The 13,597-nt window shown below is 57.2% G+C and overlaps 1 protein-coding gene across 1 annotated transcript; it reads left to right on the forward strand.

Moving 5' to 3' along the window:
• Window positions 1-5,472: 5,472 nt before the first annotated feature.
• On the forward strand, window positions 5,473-12,496 carry ECHS1 (enoyl-CoA hydratase, short chain 1). Its single transcript, XM_045568758.1, has 8 exons — window positions 5,473-5,585; window positions 6,796-6,993; window positions 7,395-7,522; window positions 8,209-8,308; window positions 9,050-9,154; window positions 9,674-9,793; window positions 10,940-11,007; window positions 11,975-12,496. The coding sequence occupies exons 1-8, from the start codon at window positions 5,507-5,509 to the stop codon at window positions 12,038-12,040; spliced, it is 864 nt and encodes a 287-aa protein (XP_045424714.1). The 5' UTR covers window positions 5,473-5,506; the 3' UTR covers window positions 12,041-12,496.
• Window positions 12,497-13,597: the final 1,101 nt, after the last annotated feature.

Genomic DNA, 13,597 nt, shown 5'->3' on the forward strand with positions numbered 1-13,597 from the left:
CAGGTGTTTTCTACTGCTCTGCGGTGCGGGAGGACCGGAGAGCTCCCACCCTCTGTGGGAAGGGGCGGCGGGGGCACAGCAACCCGCAGCGCACCTGCTCTCTGTCCCTCCGCGGGGAGGGCCGCCCGCCAGGCCAGTGAGAACCCAGGGGTGCGTCCCAGGGCAGCAGTGCCCCCTCCCAAGGGCACACGTATTAAAGAAACACCTCTGGCCCTGCCCCAATTACGCTGACTCAGTCTGACGTCCCAGACTGACAAGGAAGGGGCCAGCCCGTGGAGTCAGAGACAAGTGACAGGACGTGTGGGGTGTGTGGGGTGCAGCCGCCTGGCTCTTGTCACCTGTTTTGCATGAGTGGGCCACTCTCCCTTAGGAGAAACGTTACCCCCTCCACCAGCATCTGCTGCCTGAAGCAAAGCCACCGGCTGGGGGAGCTCTCCCTTCAGAGGTCCCCTGCCAGGCGGGCTGGGTTCCCCAAGATCCAGCTAAGCTGGTGCCCATCAGTGTCACCTGCTGATGCAGCCCTGGCATGGCCACGGATGGCAGATTAAACACTCCACAACTGTGGCTGCTGGCCTCTGGATCTCTGGTGGGCATGCCCAAGGGTGGGGCCCACTGCCTAACGTGACCGTCTGAAGTCCAGCCGCTGGTCCGGCCCACTGCCCAAGACGAGGCAGCACATGGCCCTGTGCACGGACACGATGGGTCTGGCTGTGAGGGACCCCAAGGTGACACCCTGACCTGCTCTAAAGCAGAAAGCACAGGGGGCTGCAGCCAGTCCTGAACTGTCCCGCTGTGCCTGAGGCCACCAGCTGGAACACAGCGAGGGAGGCAACCTTGTTTCCCTCCGACTGAAACTAAGTCATGTGTTTCTCCCGACTCCTGGGGGCCACCCATGGTGATCACAGCTGCCTGTGACGCTGTGACCTGGTGACGCTGCCCATGTGGCTCAACCAAATCAGGTTTGTTCATTTTATAAAAATAGCTTTATTGACATAGAATTTACACACCATACACTTCACCCATTTAAAGTGTAACGATTCAGTGGTTTCCAGCATAGTTACGAGTTTGTGCAATCAAGTTTTGAACATTTCCATCATCCCAAAAAGCAACCCTGTGAACTAAAATATAATCTTAAGGACCTCCTCACCCCCCACCAGCTGACTGAATGGACCCCTCTTAGCCAAGGGGATACCCTAAAACTGAGTTACTATGAGAAAGGAGGTGAGACATGCCTCACCGTGCCCCCCTCCCTTCTTGGAGACATCCTTTGTAACTCACTGGCAGGCCTCAGGCCATCTGGGACAAACCTGCAAGTCCTCAATTTTACACACAAATGCATGGCAGGTATCTCGTCCCTGATTGACAGACCTTATCTTAAAACATTCCAAGCCTTTAGACAAAGCTTCATTTCTTTAACCAATTACAAGTCAAGGAGTGTTTAAACCTACCTATAACCTGTAACCCCTCACTTTGAGATGCGCCGCCTTTTTGGGCCAAACCAGTGTACACCTTCCCTGTATTGATTTATGACTTTACGTGTAATTCCTGTCTCCCTGAAATGTATAAAACCACACTGTAACCCTACTGACACCACTTGCTCAAGGCTTCTTGGGTGTGGCGGCTGTAAGGCTGGCGACAGGCACCCCTCCCCCCCAATGGAAAAAGAAGAAGCCCATCAGACCTGGACGACCACCCCTGGATGGTTACCCTGATAAGAGTCTCGGTTCCTGGAGTCCACACATACCACCAGCCCCTCCTATTTCTCAATACCTGCCCTAAAACTGCAACAGAAAATTCCTTGCTCTCCCCCACCATAAATCTTCCTGCCAAAGAAACCCCTACCCTCAGCCCTAAAAACATATATAAGCCCACTCAAAACTTCTGGGCAATGCGACTTCTCGGGTCTCTCTCTCTCTCTCTGTCCCGGGACCCGAGAATCTCGCCCGGGCCCCTCTCTTGGGACCCGTTACCCCCACCCAAGAGTGCCCCAATAAAGCCTCTTTACTTATCCCTCCCAACTCTGCTCATCTTTCTCTGGCGCTGGCCAATCCAAAAAACCTTACATTTGGTACCGAGACCCAGGAGGGTACTTTGACTTTCAGCTGCACCGCCCCTCCCATGGACTCCGGTCTTAAACCTTACAGCCACAGTCCTCAAATTTGGCTCAGAATAAACTTTTTTTTTTTTTTTTGAGACAGAGTCTCGCTCTGTTGCCTGGGCTAGAGTGAGTGCTGTGGTGTCAGCCTAGCTCACAGCAACCTCAAACTCCTGGGCTTAAGCGATCCTCCTGCCTCAGCCTCCCGGGTAGCTGGGACTACAGGCATGCGCCACCATGCCCAGCTGATTTTTTATATATATATTTTTAGTTGTCCAGATAATTTCTTTCTATTTTTAGTAGAGACGGGGTCTCACTCTTGCTCAGGCTGGTCTCAAACTCCTGACCTCGAGCGATCCACCCGCCTCGGCCTCCCAGAGTGCTAGGATTACAGGCGTGAACTACCGCGCCCAGCCTAGAATAAACATCTTTAAATTATTATACAGAGTTTGGCTTCTTTTCTGTTGACAGCCCAACCGTTTAGCAGTCACCCTCATCGCCCCTGCCCCTGGCAACCACTCATCTACTTTCTCTCTCCATGGAGTCGCCTGTCCTGGACATTTCGTATAAACGGAGCCACAGAGTGTGTGGCTTCTATCTGGCTTCTCTCACCGTGTACAGTGTGTGTCCGTGCTTTGCTGCTTTTCAGGCCTGAATCCTGCTCCACTTCATGCTGCAGTGCATCCTACTGTCTCTGCTGTATGGATGGACATTTTCCTCATCCATTCACGGGTTGATATACCTGGAGGTTTTTTCCAGTTTGGGGCTGTTATGAACAGTGCTGCCATGAACATTCACGGACAAGTTTTTGTGAAGACATTCCGTTTTCATTTCTCTTGGGTATACACCTAGGAGTAGAGTTGCTGTCTGACCTTTGGAGGAACTGCCAGGCTGGTTTCCAAAGCAGCTGCACTGTCTTGCATTCCTGCCAGCAGCGTGCAAGGGTTCCAAGTTCACCATGTTGTAACAGAGGGAATGGCTTGGAGAAAAAAAAAACAGCAAAAATATTTTCTGTCTCTTTAAAACATCCTCCGCTCCTTTAGGAGACCTAAAACCTGTACCCCTGCCTCAGGCCACTGGCTGGGAGGGGCATGGGAATGTCCTTTGTTCTTTGTGCCACAGGAGGTGGGACAGATCAGAACCCTCAAAAGTAGTTGAACAGCAGTTGCCAGAAGCTGAATGACCTCCCTCTAAAACTCTATTTCTGCTTATGGATAGGAGCTTTGAATTCTGAGACAGGACGCCTCCTGTCTCAGGTCTGGAGCTTGGTGTAACAACATCCTCCCAACTCTTATCACTGTCTTTGTATTATAGCCATCCCAAAGGTACGAACTAGTACCTCACTGCGGTTTTGATTGAATTTCCCCAGTGACTAAAGATGTTAGGCACCTTTTCGTGTGTTATCGGACATTTGTGTGCCTGTGCTGGAGAACTGTCTTCAATGCTTTGCCCATTTTTAATTGGGTTATGTTTTATTACTGAGTTATAAGACTTCTGCAAACAAGACCTTTATCAGCTACGTGAACTGCAAAGCTGTTCTTTCGTTCTGTGGGCGTCTTTTCACTATCTCGATAGTGCTCTTTGAAACACAACAGGTTTTAATTTTGGTGAAATCCAATTTATATATACATTTTTTTGGAGCTTGTGCTTTTGTCCCTAAATTTCTTTACTGAGGACAGTAGTTGATGGACCTCAACACCAGCCCTGGGTAGTTAAAACACTTGTGTTTGAGCCATTTCATTTGAGGCCTATTTATTCCTGTGGTCCAACCCTGTGGTCCCCAACCTTTCTGGCACCAGGGACCCCTTTCATGAAAAACATTTTTTGTGGGGGGGAGACGGAGCTCAGGCGGTGATGCAAGCAATGGGGAGTGGCTGTAAATACAGACAAGCTTTGCTGCTGCCCATTGCTGTGCGTCCCCTCAACTAAGTTTCATGAAAGACAATTTTTCCACCATGGTGGAGGGAGAAGGGGGTGGGGGGAGAGGACAGCGGAGCTCTGAGGCCTGGTCCCTAACAGGCTGCAGATGGGCACCACCCCAGGGTTGGGAACCGCAGGTTAAACTTACACTAATACGTAGGTGCTTTTAGTAAAGGTTTGCTGATGACCTGAGTTAATGAAAAAAAAAAAAAAAAGCCAAACTCTGTAAAATAATTTTAAAGAGATTTACTCTGAGCCAAATTTGAGGACCATGACCCAGAGCCACACCCAAGAAGCCTTGAGTAAGTGGACTCGCTGTGGCTGGGTTACAGTTTCGTTTTATACATTTCAGGGAGACAGGGGCTACAGATGAAGTCATAAATCAATACATGGGAGGCATACATTGGTTTGGCCCGAAAAGGTGGAACATCTGAAGGGGGAAGGGGGAGGGGCTTACAGGTTATAGGTGGGTTTAAAGATTCTTTGACCTGTAATTGGTTAAAGACATGAAGCTTTGTCTAGAGGCTTGGAATGTTTTTAAGATAAGAAGCTCTTAATCAGGATGAGCCACTGGACATAGATTTGTTGTGTAAATACCGTCAGGCCTGTTAGTGGGTTACAAAGGATGTCCCCAAGAAAGGAGAGGGGCCATGATGAGGCAGGTCTGACCTCCCTCCTCCTGGCAGGCAGTTTAGTTTTAAGAAATTCCTTTGGCCACGAGGGGGTCCATTCAGTCCGCTGGTGGGCGGTGAAAATTTTATTTTAGTTCACACCAGTTTGTATCTACATGAAAATGTCTTTTCCCGTAGTCTAGAAAAAAGTTTTGGTAGTGTTTCATTCTGGTTTGCATTGAATTATTTTCTTGAAAATCAGTTTTGTTTTTTCATTTCATCTCCACCCTGGCGTTTGCAGCATCTGGGCAAGATTCAAATGGAAGCCTCACAGTATATGTCTAAATACTTAAAAGTTATAAACGAAAATAACAAATGAATCAAAATTTCATTAATTTTTGACGTTTAAGTCGTAAAATATTTCTATGAAAATGAAACGGTCGCTCGCCTGTCGCTCAGTAGCTGTGCAGGTGCCGCACGGGGCCATCCGTGCGTGTCTGCCGGGCCAAGCTCGGGGTGGCGGGACGGCGACCTCGTGGGACCGCGGTCCCACCCCCCGACGTGGCCCCCCCAGCGCGCCGGGGGGCGGCCCCGCAGGTGGTCTCTCCTCGCGCACGCGCATTTCTGCCCCTCCCCACCCCCACCCGGGGAAGCGCACCGGCGAACGCAGGGCCCCACCCCTCCGGCGACCGGGCGGTGGGCGGGGTCGAGTCGGGAGCACTCCTCCCTCGGCCCCGCCCCCCGCCTCCGCGCTGGTCTCGCGAGGTCCTCCTGCTCTCGCGATACCGGCCTGGGGGCGGGTCGCGTCCTGAGTGGCGCGGACGGGGGCGGTTCCGTGGGGCGGGGCCGGGCGGGGCGGGGTCAGTCGTCTGACTGCGTCATGGCCGCGCTGCGTGCACTGCTGTCCCGCGTCCCCCTGCGGCCCCCGGCCCACTCAGTGCTGCGGCGCTTCGCCTCGGGTGAGTGCGGGGCCCAGCACCCCCGGCCCCCGGCACCCCCCGGCCCCCGGCACCCCCCCTGGCCCCCAGATCCCCCCTGGCCCCCGGCGCCCCCGGCCCCCGGCACCCCCCCTGGCCCCCAGATCCCCCCTGGCCCCCGGCCCCCCCGGCCCCCGGATCCTGCTCCTGCGGGCGCCCCGGGGCGCTGGGAGGACCCCGCCTGCTCGCGGGGCTGCTCGTCGCCGGACGCAGACCCCGCGCGGCCCCCCGGCCTGCTGGCGGCTGCGGGCCGGTCCTGGGTCCTGAAGCCCCGTGTCCACCCCTCGGCCCCCGCGCTGTGCCACCAGCTGTACGGGGCAGCGCCGTTCCCGTCGCGCAGGACGGGGGTGGGAGCGCGGGCCCGTTTCGCCCCGTGGGGCCTCCTGTCCGGGCCCAGCGAGGCCAGTGCCCGCCCCGCCACCCCCGCGCTGTCCTGGGGGAACCCGGGCTCCCGCCCATTCTCCTCCCCCAGGCCGGCCGAGTGGCCGCTGCCCTCCGGCTCACTGGGCCGGGGCCACCTGCAGCCTTCACCGGCTCCAGTGTCTGGGGGAGTGTTTGGCCGTGCCCTGGGGCTTCCATCCTCCTCCGCCGTCTCACCCCATACGTCCAGGTGACTGCCCAGTCATGTTGGTCTCGCCGCCACGTTCCCCTCGGCAGTCATTCTGCACCCTGGTCTGCAGTCGGTCGGTCCTGGGTCTGCTACGCGGCTCAGCACTTCGTGATCCCTGTAAAGAAACTACCCCCCAGCATGCAGGCGTTCTCCATTGTCCTTTCGGGTGAACTTTCTTCCTCTCTGCGTCCACTGGCTGCCCCCCCCCAGGCTGAGCTGGCCTCCCCTGCACGTCGTGGCAGTCACCCAAGAATGTAGCTGTCCTTGGCCTCTGTCTGCCTCCCTCCCTGCTGTCCGCCCGGCAAGGCTGGAGCTCCATCCTGGCAGCAGCCTGGTTCTCCGCACCCGGTCTGCCTTCGTTGAAAGAGGACATTTCCCTGTCTCTTGCTTCAGTAGAGTCCTGGGCGTCTTTAGTGCTTTGTCCTGGGAGGAGCTGACTGCAGCCCGTTAGGACGAGGGAGCAGAGCAGCGGCAGGCTGTGTTCTGTGCTGGGGGTCAGTCTTTCACTTCAGGAAACACCCTTCCCCACCTCCCAGGTGGATACCTTTGTGAGTGGATACCGGTTTTACCTTCTCACCCTAGGGGCTAACTTTGAGTACATCATCACAGAGAAAAGGGGGAGGAATAACACGGTGGGTTTGATCCAGCTCAACCGCCCAAAAGCCCTCAACGCGCTCTGCAATGGCCTGATTGAAGAGCTCAACCGGGCGCTGGTGGCCTTCGAGGAGGACCCGGCCGTGGGAGCCATTGTCCTCACCGGCGGAGATAAGGTGTTTGCAGGTGTGGTGGTCAGCGGCAGCAGCCCCTCGTTTGGGCAGATGTGGGGTGCAGACTTTTGCTCTGTGACAGCAGACGACTGGGGATTTACCTAAATGGAAAGCGGGGTGCACGTGGGAACCACTCAGGCGTGCAGCTCTGTGCCGTTAAACATGCATGTGGGCCCTGGCAGCCCAAGAGCCTTGTTCAAAGGGACCCAGGTCCTTGACAGTTCAGCTCTGTGTGTGTTGAGGGTGTAAGCGACGGACAAGTCCAGCATCTCTGGGCCCACCTGTCACCTGTCCTGTGGCACCTTGTTGGGACACACGTCCCCGGTGCCTGCACGTGGAGCACTCGATGGCTCCCGAGGGGTCGGGGATACGGGACGGTGCTCTCTGCTGACAGGACCCCATTTCTGCTCCTAGCTGGAGCCGACATCAAGGAAATGCTGAACCACACGTTCCAGGACTGTCACTCTGGCAAGTTTCTGAGCAGCTTTGACGAGCTCACCCGGGTCAAGAAGCCCATCATCGCTGCTGTCAACGGCTACGCGGTGAGTGTCGATGCGGAGGGTGTCCTCTCAGTGCCTGCGGGAGCTGTGCTGGTGCACGTGACATGTGACAGAGGCTTTCACGAGAGGAGACGGTTCAGCATCTGGTTTTTTGTGGGTGCTCAGCTGCTGGCTTTGCCCAGCACGCAGGCGTCGGCTTTGGCTGCTGCGTGTCATTTGAACGCTGTTCTGACCCAGGCTACGTCCACGACCAGCTGCCTTTTCTGCCATTAAGAGCTGGTCACGTGGGCTGCTTGGACGTGCCGGGGCTCGTCTTATCCCATAGGGAGGTGGTGTGCTCCTGTCACATTGTGGTTTGCAATGACGCTCCCTCCCATGTAAGCCGGGGGTCGGCCAGGAAAGCTTTATTGGAACAGCCACTCCTGTCTAGACATGTTCTCTGTGGCCCCGTGAGCCATGGCCACGGAGTTGAGCAGCCACAGCAGACTGGGGGACCCTCAAGGCCGAGCACACTCACTCCCTGGCCCTCTGCAGAGTCAGTGTGCCCAGCCCTGGTGAGCAGCGTCACCCCTCGCAGACACGTCATCGTGACAGTTAACTAGCTTTGAGCCGCTGTAGTAATACTTGCCATATCCTGGGCTCTGTCATTTTAATGGAAAATTTAAACAGTGATTTTCTGACTGGGTTCCTTGGTAAGACCACCCTCCTGACCCTGCTGTGTTCTGCAGCTCGGCGGGGGCTGTGAGCTTGCCATGATGTGTGACATCATCTATGCTGGTGAGAAAGCCCAGTTTGGGCAGCCGGAAATCCTGATAGGGACCATCCCAGGTAAGGAGTGACGCTGTCTCTGGCGTAGACACTTGAGGTAGTTCCTCAGAATCTGCTCCTGTCTGGTCACCACTCTCTCCACACGAGGCCGCACGTGACTGAGCTCAGAGAGCGGCCCTGGGGGCCCCGGGCCACGTCCTGCTCCTGCAGTCAGTGTCAGGTCCCACATCTGAGGGTGTCGGGAGAGGCTGCTCATGTGGCTTCTAACTACGTGGCTCCTGCTCCTTCCTGATACATGTCCCTGGTGGATCCTCATAGGTCAGGAGCTTGGAAAAGAGCAAGGTGACCCTGGGCTGGCACTGAGAGCACTGCCTGGTGTGCCTGAGATTCCATCCATGCCCATCTTGCTGGCCACGGAGGTCCCATGGCTTCACCAGGTCCAGCGGAGCAGGGAGCCAGCCCTCCGCCACCCCAGGGTCCACCTGGCAGACCCGGGAGGAGGGCTGGGTGTCGCAGGGCACTCAGGGCAGCACGGGCCTGAGGGAGCACAGACATGCTGGGGTCAGGGAGACCGGGAAGCTGCTGGAATGTTTACAAGGAGTCTGGGGAGGGGCCCACAGAGCCGCACACCTCGGTCCTGAGGTCGGGGTAGGGGAGGCACCGGGTGTGGGACCTGAGCTTGCAAAGTGGTTGCCCTGAGGCTTCTGGGCCCCTGGCCTCCCAGCCCCTCAGAGCTCGCCCCGGCCATCTGTGGTGTCGTCTTGACTCACCACAGTGTCCGCCATGACCTCTGCCCTGCAGGCGCGGGCGGCACCCAGAGACTCACTCGAGCTGTCGGAAAGTCGCTGGCGATGGAGATGGTCCTCACTGGTGACCGGATCTCAGCCCAGGATGCCAAGCAAGCAGGTACAGGCGGGGCTGCCGCAGGAGCAGGTGGGGCCCCGGGCTGTGTCCAGGTGTCCCCGTGGGTGATCACACGAGGTTTTGAGTCCAGAGAACCGAGCAGCTCGGTGTGGCTGTGTTTGTTTCTATGTTTTGAAATATCGTATGTGCAAAAGAGTAACTAAACCCATGCACAGATAACAGAATAACAAGGCGGCCCCGTTTCCCTAAGCCCAGCGTAAGTGAGGGGCATCTCCATGCCCCTTGCAAGCTGGGCTTCCCCCTGCCCTGTCAGTGACTGTGGTCCCGTGTCTGGCCACCTCTGCCATCCGGTGCTGTGGACAGTGTGGCCCACGCGTCTAAGCACAGTGACCACACTTCTGAGGCCACCCAGCCCCCTCGGGCAGTGTGGGCACCGTCCCTTGGCGTGTGCTCAGAGACCTGGCATCCCGGGCCGTGGTGTTCCCAGATGGTCACGAGGACCCAAAAAGAAACAACCGGTGCTGTTTCTGCACGTCATTCACCCCCTTGTTTGTGTTTTAGGTCTCGTGAGCAAGATTTTTCCTGCTGAGACGCTGGTTGAAGAAGCCATCCAGTGTGCAGAAAAAATTGCCAGCAACTCTAAAATTATAGTAGCGATAGCCAAAGAGTCAGTGAATGCAGGTAGGGGCTTCTGCAGGGAAGAAGAAGAGGAGGGGTCTCCAAGGCTGCAGAGAGAGTCCCCCCGGGCAGGCCGGATGGCTGCACCCTGAGCCTGCCTGGGCAGAGGTGGCAGGATCCCCAGTGCTTCCATTTTAGCCATTTGTAGAGTTCTGGTTTCTGGTCACTGACTCGTATGTTCTCCTGAGGTGTCCTGAGCTCCCCTTTGTACCAGGGCCGAGAACTGGGCCGCCCCTGGGAGGTGACAGGCACAGTACGAGGCAGGGGCATGGCCGAGGGGGAGCCGCAGGCCGTGAGGCAGAACCATGGTCTTGCTCACGGGACATCGGGGTGCTCTGGCCTGGGGCTGCAGGTGCAGCCCGCCCTCAGCCTGCACGAGCACCAGAGCCCTGGGTGCCGGGGCAGACGCCACGCTGTGTGTGCCCAGTCTGGGTTCTTTCAGTTCTGTTTCTGCCGGGGAAGAGGCTGTGACCGTCCCCTCCTCAGAGCTGCCTGAGTGTCAGAGCCGCAGTTCATGTCAGCGTTTGCGTGAGATTGTCCGTGCTCAGTGCTGCCTGTGGGGGGACAGCCCAGCACAGGCGTGCGTGACCTCAGGCAGGTGACTCGGCCTCTCCGAGCCATTTGTCTCAAGAGCGTGCCTGTCCCCCAGAGCCACACTGTTGCTGTCACTCCGAGGCGCCCATAACACAGTCGTGGCTGAAAGCGTCACCTGCGCTTGCACGGCTCCCCCAGGAGGCCCCAGCAGCGGAGTCTGGGCGGCAGCACACCGGCTCTTCTCCAACCTCAGGGTCACCCTGCCCCACCCTGCTGCAGAGCCAGCGGGAGTGAGCCCAGCGCCCGGGAGTGAGCCCAGCGCCCGCGTTCCTCAGTCGGTCTGCCGCGTTCTCCCTAATGACTTTCCTGTACTCATCACTGGGCAGAGTTTGCTGTTTCCCTTCCATCTGCTTCCTCGTGCCCGTCCCTCTCGGGCCCTGGGCCGCCGGGCGTGATGCTCGGAGCCCCTGAGAACGGAGGTGCCTGGCGGGTGCCCAGGGCCGGGCTGCCCAGCCAGGCTGGAGCAGGGCGCAGCCGCGTGTGTGCTCAGTGGGGAGGAGTCCTGCACTCCCACTCCTGGCGTCTGGTCCCTAACTCCGGGCCTTGTTCTTTCAGCCTTTGAAATGACGTTGGCGGAAGGGAACAAGCTGGAGAAGAAGCTCTTCTACTCGACCTTCGCCACGGTGAGTGAACAGCGCCCGCGGGAGAGCCAGGCGTGCTCTGGCCACACAAGCTGCAGACGTTTTTCTGTTGGATTGTGTCATTAAACAGCGTTTCCCTGTGGTCAGAAGTGCCGGCTTCCCTCTAGCTGGCTCAGGTGTGTTCGCCACTGGGTCTTACATTAGCAAAAAAGTATGGTGTGTGGAAGTTGAAAAGCGAGGAAGACTTTGCAGGGTTATTTCCTTCTACAAAACATCTGTGAGGTGCGCCTTCAGCAGCTCCTTTGCTTAAAATGCAGTTCAAGCTGCGTGCAGTGGTGCACGCCTGTAATCTCAGCTACTGGGGAAACTGAGGCAAGTGGCTCGCTGGAGCCCAAGAATTGGAGTCCAGCCCGGGTAACATAGCGAGGACCCCATCTCTTAAAAAAAAAAAAGAATTATTTTTTAAGTGTAACTCATTTTACTGATAATTGTTGTAGATCATTCCAATTTTTGGAATATGGTTCAAATGTCTTATAATACTACAATCTAAAGGATTAGAGCAATATTTTCTAAGATTTCTGCCAGTAACTTATAGGAAATAATTCTCCTAATTGCCATTATAGTTCATCTTTTTTGTCGCAAAGTCCTATCTAGGTGTTTTATAAAATAAAGATTAACAGTGGCTTGGCTCTCACGGAAGGAGCGTGGAGGCCTGGGCGTGCACAGCACGGGGTGCGGGCGTAGCTGAGTTCTGATGCCCCGTGACCCTGAGCGCGGTGCCTGATGCAGGTCACGGCTCGGTGCATGGCCCAGGGCCTGCATCTGAGGTTCTTTAGACCTGTTCATTGGACACACGGTGGTTCCTGAGTGAACCGTGCCCGGGGCAGTGATAGGAAAGTCCCATTCGGGTGAGTCAGGAGCCTCCTCCCCTGCCGCCCCCTACGAGCCTGGGGGAGGCCCGGGCAGGTGTCGGAGCCTGAGCGTCCACCTTGGCCTCTCCCTTCCCCAGGATGACCGCAAGGAGGGGATGACTGCGTTTGTGGAGAAGAGAAAGGCCAACTTCAGAGACCAGTGAGGCCCGCTGCTGCGGCCTGGCACCCCTGCGTGGAGCAGCTGTCAGTGTGGGAAGGAAGTTGATTGTCCTCTCAGGGCGGCGTGCGTTGTCACTTCTCTGCAGCTGTGTGGAGCATGGGTGGGGCCGGCCACTGCAAGGGCCGGGTCTGGGGGGTGTCAGCCTCTGACCAGAGCCTGTTCTTCTCAATGACAGCCTCGCTGGGGAGCCCTCAGCACCTGCAGCGAGCACGCCATGCTCAGGTGGGAGGTGGGGCCGGCCTGTTCGTGGTGGCAGGAACAGGCCGTGGCTGCTCAGAGGGACACACGCTGTCAGCTGGCTCTGCACGTGTCCCCCGCTGATTAAAGTGACCACGCAGATCACACAGTGCCTTCAGTCACCTTGACAGGCTGAATATTCTGTCACCTTAGTTGTTTCTTAAACTGTTTCTTCAATGTAAATGAAAACATTCGAACTAAACAGAAATTTGTACCATAAGCTGCCCACGCCGCACTCCCAGGGAGCCCCTGCCAACTGCTGGGCTAGCACCTTCCGAGAGAGCTTCTTGTGCCCAGGCACCCGCATTTCTGCTCACGTACACACATACGTGCACACATATGTGCACACATACATGCACTTCTGTGCACACGTGCTCGTGTGCACTCGTACCTGCGTGCTCATGCACACACTTGCTCTCATACATGCATGCTCACATATACACATAGACTCGTGTGCATACATGCCATGTACACAATGCACTCATGTATATACACTTGCATTTAATGCACACACATGCACTTGTGCACACGCGCTCGTGTGCACAACACACATGCACTCAGGCACATGTGCACAGGCCATCCTGGGGCCAGATGGGGCCCTGGGGCTGTGGGGGCACTGGGCTGCAGGTGGGGCAGTGGCTGCCCTGGAGGCCTTGCGTGGGGTGGGGGCTTCTGCCTCGGCCCCTGGTTGTGGACACTGAGGTGACCCTTGACCGGGGACCACTCCTTGGTCCAGCCCCCGCAGCAGGTGGTGGCAGGGGCTGGGATGCTCTGGCGGGGTCTGCGGGTGAGGCGAGGGTGGTGCAGACCATGCCGGGGTGAGGTGGGGGGGAGGGGGCCTGTGTTGGGAGCAGCTGCCACCAGGAGCCCGAGTTGGCCCGGGAGGCAGGGCAGTTGGTCCCCACTGGGATGGCCAGTGACGCCTCCCCTGGGGGCTCAGGCTGGGTCTCAAAGGACGCCTGAGCAGCCATCGACTTGGCCACCCCCCACCCCGCCCCATCCTGCCCTCTCAGCCCCCTTCCCTGGGGAGCCCAGGGAAGGCTGTTTCTCTGCTGTCACTGGTTCCAGTGGCACCCTCAGGTCCCAGCTCCTAACCGCTGCCTTGTCCCTCACGACACACAATGGGAGGGCCTGGGGGGAGCAGAACATTCTAGGAGCTGAGGGTCAGCTGGGCCTTGTGCGGCCCTAGGGGCTCCCCTCTTTACACAGAGCAGGCCTGGGGACACACATGGCCTTCTGCTGTGGGCAGGTGTTTATTTTTCTGGCTGAGGGTCAGAGTCCCAACAGCCTGGGCCCGGGGGCA

The sequence above is a fragment of the Lemur catta genome, chromosome 14 (assembly GCF_020740605.2).
Source record: "Lemur catta isolate mLemCat1 chromosome 14, mLemCat1.pri, whole genome shotgun sequence".
NCBI lineage: Eukaryota > Metazoa > Chordata > Mammalia > Primates > Lemuridae > Lemur > Lemur catta.